At 40.8% G+C, this 19,145-nt stretch overlaps 1 protein-coding gene across 3 annotated transcripts in view; it reads right to left on the reverse strand.

The window, feature by feature from the left end:
* Positions 1-18,021, reverse strand: part of kcnc4 (potassium voltage-gated channel, Shaw-related subfamily, member 4) — a 67,314-nt gene extending 49,293 nt beyond the window's left edge. For all 3 annotated transcript variants that reach the window (XM_072277783.1, XM_072277784.1, XM_072277782.1), the window contains exon 1: positions 17,383-18,021. In XM_072277783.1, coding sequence (XP_072133884.1) covers positions 17,383-18,021 — 639 coding nt within the window. The remainder of the gene's footprint in view (positions 1-17,382) is intronic.
* Positions 18,022-19,145: the final 1,124 nt, after the last annotated feature.

Below are 19,145 nucleotides of genomic sequence, written 5' to 3' on the forward strand. Positions count from 1 at the left end.
CGACTGTTTGTTTCCATAGATGCTGCTTGACCTGCTGAGTTCCTCCTGTATATTGTGTATGTCTTTTCTCTATCTGCTCTTGAGGATTTCCTTAACATCTTGACGTTTCAATATCTTTGTGTGCTAAATTCAGGAAATGCAACAATAGTTTCTGTAATCTCCACTCATAACTTACATAAATCTCTTGTTAAGCAGTCTCTTTTAAGGGCATTACAGCTCACCAAGTGTGGTGCACAAAACCGCCCATCATAGTTGAGATTTAACCAGGCTTTGTATAGCTTTGGTATGTTTCCTGGTTCTCTTAATAACATTGGTAAGCACTTCATTAATTTTTTCATGGGTCTATTATTTCACCATTTAGACTACATTCAGTTACGTTCCACTTTAATCTAAAGTAGATGACCTTAGATTAAGCTACATTAAAATCATCTATTAATATGTACTTCTAATCTTATTATCATCTACCATTTAAAACACTGTAACACACATCAAAGTTGCTGGTGAACACAGCAGGCCAGGCAGCATCTCTAGGAAGAGATGCAGTCGACGTTTCAGGCCGAGACCCTTCGTCAGGACTATTTAAAACACTGGCTATTTTTACATGGGTCTGTAAACTAGGATATTTTCCATTTTATCAGCCATGTTGAAAACAAATACAGAAAATTGAGGCCCCATTTCTAATCTGTGTAGAAAGCAGCTGCTTATGATATGCTTGTTGGTAATTGAATCAGCCTCTGTAAGTTAGTAGATGTTTGGGTAAGTGATTGGAAGACTGGAGAGGGGAAATGAACTGGGCCTGTGTGTATGTGTAAATTGGAAGGAATAGGATTTATAGGACCAATCAGAAAGCCAGTGTAGGTTCAATGAGCCAAAGGCCTTTAATGTTGTAAAGAATTATAAGAATATGATTGTGGATTCAGCAACAGATTTATTACTGCTGGTTAATTCTCTTTTAAATTCATATTTGCTACATCTGCACTCAACTCCAGAGATTTAACTGAAGATCTCCAGACAATGCTACATATTTATATGCAGTATGACACAGAAACGGTGCATCTTAATTCACTTGAAAAAGTTCAGATGCGAAGACTTCTGGTAACCAGAGTGTGTAATAGCACAAGAAAAAGTGCAAAAGAAATACACCAGCTTGTTGTACACAAAGTAGGGTTTTAATTATTAAGAGAAATTGGATAGGTTGATATTATTTTCACTCATTCACAGGAGACCTTATGGTTTATAAAATGCAGAGGGGCATATATAAGTTAAATAGCTTCCCACCACCAAAGAGTGAATCTAAAACCAGAGGACATATATTTACTGTGAGAGGGGAAATTCTTAAAAGATATCGAAGGGGCAAGTTTCTTTTTAACACAGAGGGATTTGCAGGTAAATGCCTTAAGCTACCAGAGGGGGAAGGTACAATCAGAGGGTTTAGAAGCATTTTGACAGGTACGTGGAAAGGAACAGAGCAGAGGAATCAGAATTAGAATCAAGTTTGATATCACCGGCGCATGTCGTGAAAATTGTTGCCGTTGTGGCAGCAGTACAATGCAATACATAATAATAGAGGAAATCTACGAAATGCAGCAAGTATATATATTATTCGTTAAATTAAATAAGTATTGCAAAAATAGAAATAAAACATTAGTGAGGTAGTATTCATGGTTATGAGCCACCGCATGAATATGAGCAGATGCAGGAAAATGGGATCAGCATCTCAGCCAACATGGATGAGTTGGGCCAGAGGACCTGTTTTTGCTGCACAGTTCTATGGGTATGCATTTTTAGCATGAAAAATAAGGCAGTTGTATATTATTTTGGGAAAAAGATTTGAAAGACAAAGTCATCTTAGATGATAAATATACAAATAACTAACTGTGACATGTCAAATGAATACCTCATAAAACAGGAAGCCAAGTACCATGGTTTATGTCAGGGGGATGGAACTGAAAAGGAAAGAGAGGGAACACTAACTTTCTGTCAAAGGAGAAGGTAAGTGAAGTACTTTGATAGCAGTAGGAGAAGAAGAGGAGTGACTGCTGAATAGATTGTGTAACTGTCTTATAGGAACTTCTGTGGAATTTTACTGTGCCCACCCGCTCCAACTGCTCCACATACTTAGGCTTGGCTAGGTTGAGTCTGCCTATTTGACCAGCCCACTTATACCCTGTTTCAGATATCACCATCCTCTTCATAGCTGGTCATACTGCCAAGATCATCTGCAAACTTAGAAATTCTGGCTTGCACTACCCTGTCACCCCCAAATGTTGGTCATCAATAAAGATCAAAAAATGCAACAACCCTGATAACTATTCCCACAAAATCTCCCTATTCACCTTCCTCAAGTCTGAAAATCAATCACCATGACCCTCTATTATTGGTAACTTTGCCAACTTCACATCCATGACCCTTTCATGCCACGTACTTCAGTCTGTCATGTGGCACTTTATCCAAATGTCTTCTGGAAGTCACTGTGCACCACATGAACTGCATCATCCTCATCAAATTTGTTGGCTCTTGGAAAAAAATTATCTAATCGTGATCTCCTCCTTTAAATCATGTGCTGGCTTGCATTAATTAACCCATTTTCCTATCACAGATCATTGTTTTTAAAGGTGTTTCCAACAATGAGATTATGCTGACAATCTGGTTGTTGGGGATGGTCCTTATCCCATACTTGTACATTGATCAGTTTTCAGTTTATTGCACTAACCCACAGATCCAATGAGAATTGAAATATCCTGATCAGTACTCCTTCTAGTTCTTCACGTAATTCTCTCAAAATCCCTGGGAAATTCCATTAATACGAAGAACCTGTCTACTTTAAGTTCTAATCCCTCCAGAGTTCCAGCATATCTCCTGTCTCAACTATCCCCTCCTTTCATACTTTGGAAATGCCCTGACCCCCAAATTCAAAAGAAAATTGAAAGTATCCCTTTAAAAAATTATTGAACCTCACTAGCATTTCACCAAACTTGCTGCAGTTTACCCCAATGATTTGGAATAGAACTTCACCAATGAACTCAGCTAATTCAAATTCTTTGCAGAGGATAAGCCAGACATACTTGCTTGAAAATTGCTGCTAGTTTTAAAGCAAAATGGCCTTCAGTCAACATTCTCTAATATGCACATCATTCTTAGACATTTCCTGACCCTGCCAGTCACAATCTGTGAAGCAGGATATACATTTTTGACAACACAAAGGATAAGAACTAAACTGAGATCTATAATGCATCAGAGGTGTCTGATTGTGTTCTCTCTGATGACAGCTGAATTGCAACTGATGCACTAAATTGATTATAATGACATACATGATACTTGTCCTCTCAAAGTTCAGAAGAAGCCAATAATTTAAAAGGCAAAATGTATATTCAAGAGGTTTTCTTAATGTTTATATTATTTGATATTTTAGTTATGTCATTGTGGTGTAAATGTTGACATAGGAGCACAAGTGGATTCCAGTTAATTGGGACACATCAGAACCAGTTAACCATTGACCCAATTAAATGGCTGCCCCAATTAGACTGTTTAATGGAAATAGCTAAAAAGGTATAAAAAACTACAGTTTAACTGTAACAAAATATGCATTTAAATTAAAAAAAGAACAAATTAGAATGCCATCAATACTACTACAGTACTATAAAACAGTGTATTATTTTCTAATAGTTATCGATGGAGGAATTCATCCAGTGTACGCTGATGTGTACTTTTAGTTGACTGTAAAATAACAAAATCAGCATAGACACCCAGTGTAGATTATGGGCTGCCTTCATAAAATGCTTTCAATGATTGTATTCTCCAAATCTTCATTTTCATTATAACATTGAAGATGATTGTCAATACCTTAAAATTTTTTGCATTCCTAACATGTTAAAGTAGTTTCATTTTCACACCCAGCCGTTTTTGGCATCACCAAACCTAAATGCTTGAAAATACAGAGTGCAAAACAGTTCTGAATTATCTTTCTGCTTACTTCTCACCAACTATTGGTGACAAAAATCGTTTTATGAACACAAACACATGCCAATGGTGCTATTTGAAAACTATTTGCTCTAAACACAGTCTAATTTCTTACACAAGTGCATGTGACTGATGCTAATTAGAAACTGTTTGGCCACAGTCTCCTGCCCCAATTAAGTGGCATGGTGTTCCAAATAAATAAAGGGAATCAGGGCTATTTTCTCAATTATTTTTTGTCCCTTAAGAGTCGGCCCAAATAAGTGGCTGTCCGGATTAACCGATGGCCAAAATAACTGGAATACGTTGTACTGTCATAGAGTCATAATGTCCTACAGCACAGAAATGGGTACTTTGGTCTACCTAGTCAATATTGATGAAAATTCCAATCTAAGCTAGTACTGTAAAATTTAATCCATATCCCTTTGAACTTTTCTATGCACAAGTGCCTGTAAGTTCATAAGCCTGCTGCTTTACTGGAATTGCAGGAATCATCAATGCTATCTTTCAGACTGGAAAACAACAACAGAAATGCTGGAAGAGTTCACCTGGTCAAGAAGCATCAGTGGAGAGAGAAACTACTCAATATTTTTTTACCAATGACTCTTTCTCGGAATTGGGAAAAGAGCAGAGGATTTTCATATTTTCAAGGTAGAGTTGGGTGGGAGGGTGGTGGAAGTGAGATGCAAGACAGAGGACTTTATGGAGGTAGGTTAAGACAAATCAGGTGATAAAAAGCACGAGTAGTAACTGATCAGCATTCATACTCGAGTAAATGCCGAATTGTATTCTTAAGCAATCAGTAATGCCCACATTTTTCTTGTACTTTGCTGTACTTGAAATATTAATATGATATGTAAAACATTTAATGGCCCTTTGTATTAATGATTCTTCATTCATTTATATTTGTAATGGAATATGGAGAGTTTCCAATTTCTGCATGCCCAGGGGTCCAAAAACCCCTTAATCTGTCTATGTGAAAGAATATTCCCATATTATCCCACCCTGGCTTATTGTCTATGGCCTTGCAAATTCCTCAATCTGCGCAACCCCCTTTTAATTTATTTAAGAAATCAGCTCACACCACCTTTCCCAATGGAAGATTTGAGATCCTGATAATCTTCCAAGTGAAAACATTTCTCCATATTTTCTGCCTTTCAAAAGTGATTATGAACTCTGCTAACTTGCAAGATGAAAATGTTTTTCTCTATCTGCCATAATTAAAATCAGCGAAACCACACTAGAACATCAGGAAAAATCAGAAGAAAATATACCCCTTGAACTTGATCCACTACCCAATAAGATTGTCCATAGACATTTAGCTTAATATGATTTTTCTATACCGACTCATATTTCTTGATTCCCTTAATTTCTAAAAACCTATAAATGTTTGCTTGAGTACACTCAGTGATTTCATTTCCATAACCGTCTTGGTTTGAAGATTCAAAAATTCACAACCCTCTTAGTGAAGAAATTTCTTCTCATCTTCATACTTAATTGACAACTTTTTATTTTGAAAACATGATTCCTGGTTCAAAATGAAAGAGATTCTGCAGATTCTGGAAATCCAGAGTAAATCATACAAAATGCTGCAGGAACTCAGCAGGTCAGGCAGCACTTTGGAATGATGTTTCATTCCAAAATGTCAACTGTTTATTCCTTTCCAAAAATGCTGCCTGACCTGTTAATTTCCTCCAGAATTCTGTATGTATTGCTCCTGATTCTAAGTGACACCATGATACTCAAGGATACATTAACTCTATTGTCAAGCTTCACTAGAATTATATGTTTCAATGAGTTTGCCTCTCATTCTTCTAAACACAGGAGAACATAGTTTGCTTAATCTGTCCTTATATCATATGTAAATCTGACACCCCAGGAATCAATCAGAGGAATTTAAACATGACTTTGAAGCCACACTTCTCTAATAAGATATGAAGACACATTGGAAAATTTTAAGTCCTGCATCCCTGGAAGTGACCTGGAACTACTTCACTTTATACACTTAAAATGGGTCTCCACTAATGGATAACAACAGTAGGATTGATCCATAAAGTGTCCCTATACAACTTCCTTGCTTTTACAGTTCAATATAAATGCAAATAACCTAGAGTTGTTTACTTACTATGGCAAAGGAATTGTCACAATAAGGCATTTGTGTAATCACAGACAAGAGAAAATCAGTAGATGTTGTAAATCCTCTTTTTTTCTCCAGTCCTGTTGAAGGGTCTCAGCCTAAAACACCGACTGTTTACTCTTTGTCATAGATGCTGTCTGGCCTGCTGAATTCTTCCAGCATTTTGTGTGTATTTAAGGGATTTGTATATCAGGCTCTAAGGTCTCTCAGCTCACTGTACTTCACAAAATCAACCACTTTTTGGCATGATCTCTTTCTAAATTCACAATTCTCGGCAATGAGCTTTTTTTTTGTAAATATTCTGGCCTTTTCCAACATTTAGGTAGAAAAGCAGATCAGTTACAGGAGAAGCAATCCAAAGTTCAAAGCTCAAAGTTCGTTTATTATCAAGTCTGTATGCAGTATGTAACCCTGAGATTCATCATTCCACAGACAGCCATGAAACAAAGAAACACCGTGGAACCCATTCAAAGAAAACATCAAACTCCCAAAACACAAAAAAACAACAAATCGAGCGAGTGGCAAAAACTAGTGGAAAAACACAGATTAAAAAGTCATTGAACCAGTCTGGGAATGTTCAGTTTCATTTCAGTTCATTTCAATTTAGCGCTGTGTTGTTCATTGACTGCAGGCAGAAGAGCAGGGCTGCCCCAATCAAAATTGCACAAAATAGCAAAAAAAAAGCTGTAACTAGAAACCAGAAACACACATAACATAAACTGCAATGTCCAATCCACAAAGCACGTTGATCAAACCTTGCACAAGACCCTAGATGCCGGCACCATCCACGGGCAGCATCAAGCAAGAGGGAGAGAGAGACCTTGTCAAATGCAGGCACTTTGTTCCAAGACCAACGAGCAAGAGTGAGAGAGAGACCGGTCAAATGCAGGTACAATTCAGAGGCTAGTGACCATGAGATCTAAGCTGGAACCCCAAAATTTAAACTGGAGTTTAAACTCAGCTAATTAGACAACCTGGAATAAAAAGGCAGAATCAGTAATAGTGACAATGAACCATAAAATTACTATAAAAAGCCCATTTGATGCAGTAATTCCTTCCCGGAGAGCAAACATGCTCTCCTTTCCTGGTCCTGCTCGTGTGTGACTCCATACATATAACAATCTAACTGACTCTTAACGACCCACTGAAATGGTCCAGCAAGCTGCTAAGATAAAGAGAAAGTAGACCTGGGAAATTAATGCTGCTTTTTTGCAGGAAGTTCCATATTTGGTGAAAGATTATTTTAAAACTCTGAATCATGAAACCCTCCTCAACATGACCCATCAGTTTTCAGGCTTAATAATGCTGTCTGATGTTTCACATTAAGTTGGAACCTTTTTTTCAGTTGCCAGGAGAAGACACACTTTCTCAGCAATAGATGAAATATAATCACTTTGGTCTTGACAATAAGTTGGTCCAATCACTTCAAGATGTTATAATTCGAAATAATTGATAACCTCAGGGTCAGGAAGGAACCATAATCATGCAAATAAATCAAACAATTTCAAATGTCAACATGTATTTTTTTCTATTATAAGCTCCTAAGAAATATTACCGTATACAATCTTCAAAATCTGTTCTTCATGCACATTTCACTATCTAAGAGTAGCCCATTCTCACAGATTGCATACCTAGAGGTAAGATAGATGGATCATAAGCAAGAATCCATGTTGCAACAACCACTCTACTTACTCCAGGTAATTTTTGTCGTCAACAAAATGCAGGATTACCAGTTAGACAACAATAATCCCCATACACAGACAGTAATATGTAAAGATAAAAGGTAAGATTAGCTTAATTTGTCACATGTACATCAAAACATACAGAAAAATGCTGTTTAAATGGGTTAGCATGGACTAGATGGGCCAAAGAGCCTATTTCTGTATTTTTCTATAACTAGGCATTATTCACATCAAATCATATCAGCAAGGATTGTGCAGGGCAGCTTGCAAATGTCACCACACTTCCGGTGCTAACATTGCATGCCCACAATTCACTAACCCTAAACATACTTTTAGAACGTGGGAGGAAACCAGAGCACCTGGAAAAAAACCCAGACAGTCATGGAGAGAACATACAAACTCCTGCAGACAATGGCAGGAATCGAGCCCCAATCTTACAAGCTGGTGCTGTAAAGCAAGGCACAAACCTTTATGTTACTGTAGGGAATAACTGATTCTGAGGTGACTCCATATGATTCTGGTGACAAATACATGGTCCATAACTTTTATACTTTATACTTTATTGTCGCCAAACAATTGGTACTAGAACGTACAATCATCACAGCAATATTTGATTCTGCGCTTCACACTCCCTGGATTACAAATATTAAATGTTAAAAATATTAAAAATAGTTAAAACTAATAAATATCAAAAATCTAAATTACAAATCATAAATAGAAAAATGGGAAGTAAGGTAGTGCAAAAAAACCAAGAGGCGGGTCCAGATATTTGGAGGGTACAGACCAGATCTGGGTCAGGATCCGTTCAGCAGTCTTATCACAGTTGGAAAGAAGCTGTTCCCAAATCTGGCTGTATGAGTCTTCAAGCTCCTGAACCTTCTCCTGGAGGGAAGAGGGACGAAAAGTATGTTGGCTGGGTGGGTCCTGTCCTTGATTATCCTGGCAGCATTGCTCCGACAGCCTGCGGTGTAAAGTGAGTCCAAGGACGGAAGATTGGTTTGTGTGATGTGCTGCGCCGTGTTCACGATCTTCTGCAGCTTCTTTCCGTCTTGGACAGGACAACTTCCATACCAGGTTGTGATGCACACTAGAAGAATGCTTTCTACGGTGCATCTATAAAAATTAGTGAGGGTTTTAGGGGACAGGCCAAGTTTCTTTAGTTTTCTCAGGAACTTAGTTATGAACTAATCCTAAAATAAAACACACATTGTCAGGTTCAAAAACAGTTATTACCCTTCACTTTTCTGTGACTATAGAACCACCAGGCTCTTGAACAAAAGGGAATAACTTCACTGAACTTCACTTAGCCCATCATTGAAATGTTCCAACAACCAATGGACTCACTTTCAAGGATCCTTCATCTTATATTCTCGTTATTTATTGTTATTTATTTATATTTGCATTTGCACAGTTTGTTGTCTTCTTTATACTGGCTGAATGTTCTAGTGGGGTGGACTTCCACTGATTTTGTTATAGTTACTATTCCAGACATTTGTTGAGTATGCCCACAAGGAAATGAATCTCAGAATTGTATATGGTGATATATATGTACTTTGACAAAACAGAGGTTGATAGATTCTTGATTAATAATGGCATCAAAGATTGTGGGGATAAGGCAGGAGAATGGGGTTGAAAGGGAAAATAAATCAGCTATGATCAAATGGCAGAGCAGACTTGATGGGCCGAATGGCCTACTTATGCTCCTATGTCTTATGGAAAGAAAAGGCTGCACAGTATGAATAGTTAGGAGTGGAAATGCTGTCAGATTAGCAATGAACATAAGAGGAACTCAAAAGCCTTTCAGAAAACATATCAATGTTTAAAGGGTTGTCAAAGCATGAGTCAGTTAGATATAAAACAGCATGACTTTATGGAGGCAGAGAACTTGGTTGACATGAATACTCACTGCCCTCTTTCATTACAATGTAACAGTAAAGGAGAACAACAAGGCTGAAGCATTTAGAAAAACTGCCAGGTAAATGATCTGCTGGGCCCTGTTATGATATCCCCACAATCACAGAAGTCAGTCTTTAGTCAATCCAGTTCACTTCATATTTTATGAAGAAAAGGCTGAGAGTGCCGGAGAGAACAATAGCTTTGAAACCAGTCAATACTCCATCTGTTATCTTCCTTTCGGCATGTGTTCCAGAACTACTGTCAGGATTTTCCTAATGTGATGGCAATTCTGGTATCTACCAATCACTGTGGAAAATTATGCTGGTATGTCCGGGAGAAAATCCAGGAATCTGAGAAGCAAAGGGACTTGGGAGTCCTTGTGCAGAACACCCTGAAAGTTAGCTTGCAGGTTGAGTTGGTGGTGAGGAAGGCAAATGCCATGTTAGCATTCATTTCAAGAGGTCTAGAATACAAGAGCAGGGATGTGATGCTGAGTCTTTAGGCACAGGTGAGGCCTCACCTTGAGTATTGTGAACAGTTTTGGGCCCCTTATCTTAGAAAAGATGTGCTGGCATTGGAGAGGGTCCAAAGGAGGTTTATAAGGATGATTCCAGGAATGAAAGGGTTATCACATGAGGAATGTTTGATGTCTCTGTGTCTGTACTCACTGGAATTCAGAAGGATGAGGGGGTATTTCATTGAAACCTTTCAAATGTTAAAAGGCCTAGACAGAGTAGATGTGGTAAGGATGTTTCCCATGGTGGGAGAGTCTAGAACAAGAGGGCACAGCCTCAGGATAGAAAGACGCTCTTTGAAAACAGAGATGCAGAGAAATTTCTTTAGCCAAAGGGTGGTGAATTTGTGGAATTTGTTGCCACATGCAGCTGTGGAGGCCAGGTCGTTGGGTGTGTTTAAGGAGGAGTTTGATAGGTTCTTGATTAGACATGGTATCAAAGGTTACAGAGAAAAGGCCGGGAACTGGGGTTGAGGAGGAGATAGAAAAAAGGATCAGCCATGGTTGAATGGCAGAGCAGACTCGATGGGCCAGATGGCCTAATTCTGCTCCTATGTCTTATGGTCTGCAAAAATCAAGACCAATAAAATACGGCTAATTTCTGCCCCACTAATCTACTCTCAACCATTAACAAATGATGGAAATTATAGTCAATAGCACAACCAAGTGGTACTTACTCACCAATAACCTGTTGATTGCAAAGCCCAAATCTTGAAACGATGAAAGACTGCCGAAATGCAAGAAAATGGCTTACCATCCTCTTTTTAAGTGCCATCAGAAAAAAGGCAATAAAAGATAACATTGCTTGGGATGCCCATATCTAATACATTTCTTTTTATAAACCAGTAGATAGCAGATAAGATAGAAAATGGTGAACACTATAACACACACAAAATGCTGGAGGATCTCAGCGTGTCAGGCAGCATCCACGGAAACAAGCAAACAGTTGACATTTCAGGACCCGAAGAAGGGTCTCAGCCCAAAAATGTCAACTGTCTGTTAATTTCCATGAATGCCACCTGACCTGTTGAGTCCCTCCAGTATTGTGTGTGATGCTTTGGATTTCCAGCATCTGCAGAATTTCTCTTGGAGGTAAATACTGTAGCCTGTATTTAAAAGTGCGACAGTCCCAAAATGGCAATAGTCATCTGGTTGAAATGAGATTGTGTACTATATTATTGAAAAAAACAAGCCTATAAATGTAACACTTTATTCAGCATTCTTTTATTATTTTCCCTTGTACTACCTCAATGCACTGATGTGATGAAATGAACCATGTGGATGGCATGCAAAGCAAAGATTTTTATTATATCTTGGTATATGTGACAATAATAAACCAATTTTCCAATTTAAAAAGGTGTAGCGCTATAAGTACAGCTCTTTTAACTGTTGATAAGAACCAATGAGCTTATTCTCCAGAGGATTTCAGTCGCAGAAGAGCCATAAATTCAACCCAGTTCAGGATCCCGAATAGAAAAAAGCTCTGACAATTGTTGCATACTGAGATACAGTAAATGTATATTTATTTGGGATAGCCGTAACGTTCATACATTGTGCGTACATGTGATGCTCTCTCATTTGATGATAAACACTAATTTGCCGAGGTGGCAAAATCCTAATTGACTTTGAGTGCAGTCACACATTAGATTAGCCCTCTTGGGTCTGAGCTGTAATCCATGTTTGCATTGAACAAAGATCACAAAGATCCAGGTGTTCTCTCACTACATGTATCCACCACTGCCTTCCTGTCTGTATCTCCCAAACACCTACTCCTCATTTTATCTTTTATTCTGCTCTTAAACTTTAGGCACTTTTCCTAATCTCCCTGTTGTTATTCAGTTCTGTTTTCAAATCCGGACACCTTATCTTGCATTTCTTCCCCAGAACCTTGAGGCAAAATGCTTCTCACCCAACAAAAGCAAATTTCTGAAAAATATTTCACTATATCGCTCAATGCTTTTGTTTGATGCAGATGTGAGCAAATGTCTGTGTGAAGGAATCATACAGAGCAATTGAGTACCAGTGCATTCAGGCCTGAAAATATACCTTGCCACTGTGATCTCAGCAGCTTGCTGCTCGGGGACTGGCAGTCAGAATAATTTCCCGAGGTGTGAACAATTTCATGAACGCTAAGCATTCTATTCTGGTTGAGCAGAGTCTTTAAATTGGCTTTTGTCCTTACAGCTGTTCCCTTTGGCTTTGACTGCATTTGTTGGAAATTATCGGGTTACCTCAAATACTACAATTTTCCTACAGCATTTTCTTTTAATTAGGATACGGCCACTTTCCTTCTAAAATCCATCTCCCTTTCAAAACATTTCCACAAGCACTGCCCATTCCCCTGTAGTTACCCAAGATGCATTGAATATTAGAGCACAGAAACAAGTTAATTACCCCAGATGGTCTGTGTCAGTGACTAAACTCCACACTCCATCTTCTTCTTCCCTGCCTTATAGTATATCTTTCCACTCCCTGAATGTGAATATAAATAAATAGCAATAAATAATGAAAGCATGAAATACTGTAATAAGATGAAGAGTCCTTAAAGTGGGACTATTGGTTATAGGAACACCAGAAGAAAAATAAGTGCAGTTATCCTCCTTTGTTCAAGAGCCTGATGGTTGAGGGGTATTAACTATTCTTGAAGCTGGCTGTGCGAGTCCTGTTGCTCCTGTACCTTCTACCTAATGGCAGCAGTGAGAATAGAGCATGGCCTGGGTGGTGAGGATCTCTGATGGTGGATGCTGCTTTCCTATGGCAACGTTTCATTTAGATGTGCTCAATGGTTGGGACGGTTTTACCTGTGAAGTACTCGGCCAAATATACTACCTTTGGTAGGATTTTCCACTCAAGGCATTGGTGTTCCTCTACCAGGCTATAATGCAGCCAGTCAGCACACTTTTCCACCATACATCTATAGAGGTTTGCACAGGAATTTGATGACATGCCAAATCCCCGCAGACTCCTGAGGAAGTACAGGTGCTGTCGTGCTTTCTTTCCAATTATATTTATATGATGGCCCAGGCCTGGTGCTCTGAGATAGTGACACCCAGGAATTTAAAGTTACTGACCCTCTCCACCTATCCACATATACCTTAAGACCATTAGACATAGGAGCAGAATTAGGCCATTCAGCCCATTGAGTCTGCTTTGCCATTCCATCATGGTTGAATTATTATCCCTCTCACACCCATTCTCCTGCCTTCTCCCTCTAACCTTTGACACCCTGATTAATCAAGAACATCCCCTTAAATATGACTTGGCCTGCACAGCCATATGTGGCAATGAATTCCACAGATTTGCCACCCTCTGGCTAAAGAAATTTTTCCTCATCTCAGTTCTAAATGGATGTCCCTCTTTTCCGAGCGTGTGCCCTCTGGTCCTAGATTCACACAGTATAGGAAGCATCCTCACATCCACTATCTAGAGTTTTCAGTATTCAATGATGTTTCAGTGAGACCCCCTCATTCTTCTAAACTCCAGCAAGTACAGACCCAGAACCATCTAACACTCCTCATCTGTTAACCCTTTCATTCACAGAAACATAGAAACATAGAAAATCTACAGCACAACACAGCCTTTGGCCCACAAAGTTGTGCCGAACATGTCCCCACCTTAGAAATTACTAGGCTTACCTATATTCTCCTATTTTTCTAAGCTCCATGTACCTATCCAAAAGTCTCTTAAAAGACCCTATCGTATCCACCTCCACCACCGTTGCCGGCAGCCCATTCCACGCACTCACCGCTCTCTGAGTAAAAAACTTACCCCTGACATCTCATCTGTACCCACTCCCCTGCACCTTAAACCTGTGTCCTCTTGTGGCAACCATTTCAGCTCTAGGAAAAAGTCTCTGACTACCCACATGATCAATGCCTCTCATAATCTTATACACCTCTATCAGATCACCTCTCATCCTCTGTCGCTCCAAGGAGAAAAGGCCGAGTTCACTCAATCTATTCTCATAACGCATGCTCCCCAATCCAGGCAACATCCTTGTAAATCTCCTCTGCACCCTTTCTATAGTTTCCACATCCTTCCTGTAGTGAGGTGACCAGAACTGATCACAGTACTCCAAGTGAGGTCTGACCAGGGTCCTATATAGCTGCAACATTACCTCTCGGCTCCTAAATTCAATTCCATGATTGATGAAGGCCAAGACACTGTACGCCTTCTTAACTACAGAGATAACCTGTGCAACTGCTTTGAACATCCTATGGACTCGGACCCCAAGATCCCTCTGATCCTCCATACTGCCAAGAGTCTTACCATTAATACTATATTTTGCCATCATATTTGATCTACCAAAATGAACCACTTCACACTTGTCTGGGTTGAACTCCATCTGCCAATTCTCAGCCCAGTTTTGCATCCCATCAATGTCCCGCTGTAACTCCTGACAGCTCTCCACATTATCCACAACATCTCCAACCTTTGTGTCATCAGCAAACTTACTAACCCTTCCCTCCACTTCCTCATCCAGGTCATTTATAAAAATCACGAAGAGTAAGGGTCCCAGGACAGATCCTTGAGGCACTCCACTAGTGACCAACCTCCATGCAGAATATGACCCGTCTACAACCACTCTTTGCCTTCTGTGAGCAAGCCAGTTCTGGGTCCACAACGCAATGTCCCCTTGGATCCCATGCCTCCTTACTTTCTCAATAAGCCTTGCATGGGGTACCTTATCAAATGCCTTGCTGAAATCCATATACACTACATCTACTGCTCTTCCTTCATCAATGTGTTTAGTCACATCCTCAAAAAATTCAATCAGGCTCGTAAGGCACGACCTGCCCTTGACAAAGCCTTGCTGACTATTCCTGAATTATTCCTGGAATAATTTTTGTGAACTCCCTCTGGACCCTCAATGCCAGCATATTTTGCTTAGATAAGGGGCCCAAAACTGCTCACAATACTCAAAGTATGGTCTGACCAATGCCTTAAAAGCCTCAGCATTATATCCTTGCTTTTGTATTCTAGTCCTCTTGAAATGAATGCTAACATTGCATTTGCCTTCCTTACCATTGATCAACCTGCAAGTTAACCTTTAGGGAACCCTACACATGGACTCCCTAGTCCCCTTGCACCTCTGATTTTTGAATGTTCTCATTTAGAAAATAATACACACTTCTGTACATTATATTCCATCTACCACTTGTTCGCCCTTTCTGTTCAAGTCCTTCTACAGACACCCTGCTTCCTCAACACTATCTACCCCTCCACCTATCTTTTTATCATTGACAAATTTGGCCACAAAGCCTTCATCCAATCATTGACATATAATATGAAAAAAGTGGTCCCATCACTGACCCCTGCAGAACATCACTCGTCTCCAGCAGCCAACCAGAAAAGACCCCCTTTATTCCTACTCTTTGTCCCCTGGTAGTCACCCAATCTTCTATCCATGCTAGTATCTTTCTTGTAATACCATGGGCCCTTGTTAAGAAGCTTCATGTGTGGCACCTTGTCAAAGGCCTTCTGAAGATCCAAAAAAAAAGCATCCTCTGACTCTCTTTTGTCTATCCTACTTGTTATTTCCTCAAAGAATTCCAGCAGATTTGTCAGATAAGATTTCCCCTTAAGGTAACCATGCTGACTTTCGCCTACTTTAACATGTGCTTCCCACCCTGAAACCTCATTCTTATTAATAGACTCCTACATCTTTCCAACCATTGAAGTCAGGCTAACTGACCTATAATTTCTTTTTGTTTGCTTTCTTCACATCTTAAGGAGTGGAATGATTTTTGCAATTTCCCAGTCCTCCAGAAACAATCCAGGATCGAGTGATTCTTGAAAGATCAAGAATGCTTCCACAATCCCTTCAAACACCTCCTTCAGAACCCTGTAGTAGTCCATCTGATCCAGGTAACCGACCTACCTTCAGATTTTTCAGCTTCCCACGCACCGCCTCCTTAGTAATAGCAATGTCAATCACTTTTGCCCTGAACACTCTCGCACTTCTGGCATTCTGCTAGTGTCTTCCACAGTGAAGGTTGACACAAAATACTTAATAAGTTTGTTTGCCATTTCTTTGTCGCCCATTACTACATCTCCAGCTTAATTTTCCAGCAGTCAGATATCCACTCTCATCTCTCCTTTACTGCTTATCTACCGGAAAGAAAAACTTTCTGTTTCCGCTTTTTTATTATTGGCTCCTTCATATTTCATCTTTTCTCTCTTTATGGCCTGTTTTTTACGCCCACAAATTTGACTCCAATTAAACAGGTGCCACATAATTGCAATAATTAAAACAATACAAAAGGATTGTAAACAGTCAGACTAAAGAAAAATCATCCATCAACATTATACCTTAACAGCTGATGCTCTGAGCTTGAAGTGATTAAATTCGTTCTTCGTCTTAAGGTCCGTGTTCCCGTTCATCACTTTAATTGTTATGGCAAATAGATCGCCCTACCTTTCCTTCCAAACCAGTGGGCTTTTATCTGCGTCTGATTCTATTTTCATCTTTATTACTTTGGTTAATTTGTGATAATACTAATATGCTTGCCTCCCGAGGCGAAGCTTAGTGGAAACCGGGAGGCCGCTCCCATGCAACAGTTGTGCAGAATCCATTCCCCATCTCCATTATATAGTCACCAAACTAGACCCTGCTGTCTGGTGCGCGTGCATGTACCCACGTACCCAGTCCCCCGCGCTCACCTTATCTCTTTTAGTCAGTAGACAGCAAAATAATGGTTAAAATACTGCAAGAACTGGAAACGAGATTCATTGCTACTCCGCTAAACTCTGCAAATTTTCTACCAGACAAGCAGTGTTGCTTCATATCGAGTCTCCCCCACCCCCGTCACAGGAAATGTTTAACATATTAGCATTTTATATTAATTTGCAAGTAAAAGTATTATCTATTTCAGACTAACTAGTCAGACGAATTCTTTGGCGCGATGACCGTCGATCTGCTGATTCACTGGGAGTTTGAAAGCCCAAAGCCCTCACTTTACATTGTCATATTCAGATACTTTGAACTATTAAAAAAATAAATAATTGCTCTATCGAATCTGCGGCTTGACTTTAGTGGCTAGAGCTCTTAAAATACTTTACGCATTATTTTTATTTAATGTAAACGTGCAGGTTTCTGAATATATTCATTGTGGAATCGGGGGAAATAAAGTGTTCATGAAACATTGGTTAGAAGATGCTGAAACTGACTAGCAGGTGTCTAATCTGTTGCTTACCCGTGCCGCTCTGGAGGAGTAAGGGTCTTCGAAGAGTGCCCACACTTTGGGCTGCCATCTCTTCCAGCAGTTGGCAAGAGTGGAACGGTTGTGGTTGCAAGCTTCCAGTCCCAGGATGCGACCCGAGTCCAGGTCGGGCTCGCCGTCGTCTTCCCTCTCGGCGCTGTTGCAAGTGCCGTCCGTCGGCTCGAAGATGTCCAGCGCCTCCTCGGCATCTCGGTGCTGCCTGTAAGTCATCCAGCAACAGGGCTCCACATCGGTCTCGTCCAGTCCCCAGAAAGCCAACTCTTCCTCGAACAGGGGTCCGCACACATCGGCCGGGCAGTGCAGCTTGCCCGTGCGGTAGTAATTCAGCACATAGGCGAAAATGCCCGGGTGGCGGTCAAAGAAGAACTGGCTGGACTTGGCGTCGAAATCAAAGTTGCATCGGGCGCCGGGGTCAGCGAGCCCCGCTAGCCGGGTCCCCGGCAGCGTTTGCAGGGTACTTTTGTACGTTTCATGCCTAGTGCCACCAACGTTGATGGTGATTCTCTCGCTGTCCTCCCCCTTGCCCATTTCTTCCTTCAGACATGGTTTAGATGGAGCTTTATTGCCTGACTTGCGTCCCCGGTAAGATGAGACACACACGGAGCTTATCATGCGGAGGTCGGGCTTCAACCAAATCCCCCTCCCAGGGAAGATTAGTTTGTATTCCTGTTTCTCTGGTTTGACCAAAAAAAAACCCGGATCAAGTTACTGGAGAAGGGACAAAGCGATCAGACCTGGAATCGATGGCACTTGCACAGGCAGGTCAGGGTAAAGAATCATCCACAGATCCGGGCAGGACGCATTCATTCACTGGGTCCGCAGTCCGCACTCACCAGCTTGGAGCTGCTCACTTTCAACAACCTGTTAATTCCAACAGCATCAGGTCCTGGGCGCTTGTAAAATGGCAGATGTGGAGCAGCGGATTCTTACGAGGGTCTGTCCACAGTTTTCTCCCCGTCCCCGTGCCCGGAGACCCTGCTTTAGTAGTTTAACAGCCCGCCTTTATTTCAGCTGACAACCTGGGCTGAGATTGGCAGCGGGATCAGACTTCGCGCTAGTGGCCTCGCACGGTGTCTGGGTGAGAAAGTCCGCCCGTCTTCAGGGCTGGAATTGGCAGAATGCAGAAAGTGTCGGATGTGCCAAAGCGCAATCTGCCTTCCTCTTTCGACAGGGTTTGTCCGAGTTTTACCAACGCGTGTGTGTTGTGAGTGTGTGTGTGTGTGCCCTTTCACATCAGTCCCTCGACAAGTCTCATGTGAAAATATTCCGGCTCTCGCCACTTTCCGACTGAGGTTACTGGGTGGGTCAGATGTGTGGCGGATTTCTGCATTTCTTACATGTTCTCACCTGGGGGCTTCGGGGCCGGGGGCGGGGCTGTCAATAGATGTCTGAGTCCATGTCTGGCACCGAGGCTGCTGCCGTGTCTCCGTGTCTGTGTCTGATGCTGAGCCGTGGGGAGAGGGCGGGGTCGAGAGTAAGGGTCCACATTCGAAATCTGGGATAAGGACCGGGGCAGCCAGGAGGTACCTAGGCGGGTTGAAGGAAGCTTTATATCTGTGGGGCAAAGTTCTGTAACAATGCTGGGGTGGGCGTGTTGGAGATACATTAGAGGTGAGTAATGGTCTGATTTGAGTTCTATGGGCAGCAGATCGAGGACGCTGCCCCCTTTGCGTCGTGAACTAGCTAACTGAAGATTTTTAATATTCCTACACATTGAGCACTTATTTTTCCATGCA

Source organism: Mobula birostris, chromosome 14 (assembly GCF_030028105.1).
Source record: "Mobula birostris isolate sMobBir1 chromosome 14, sMobBir1.hap1, whole genome shotgun sequence".
NCBI classification, from domain to species: domain Eukaryota; kingdom Metazoa; phylum Chordata; class Chondrichthyes; order Myliobatiformes; family Myliobatidae; genus Mobula; species Mobula birostris.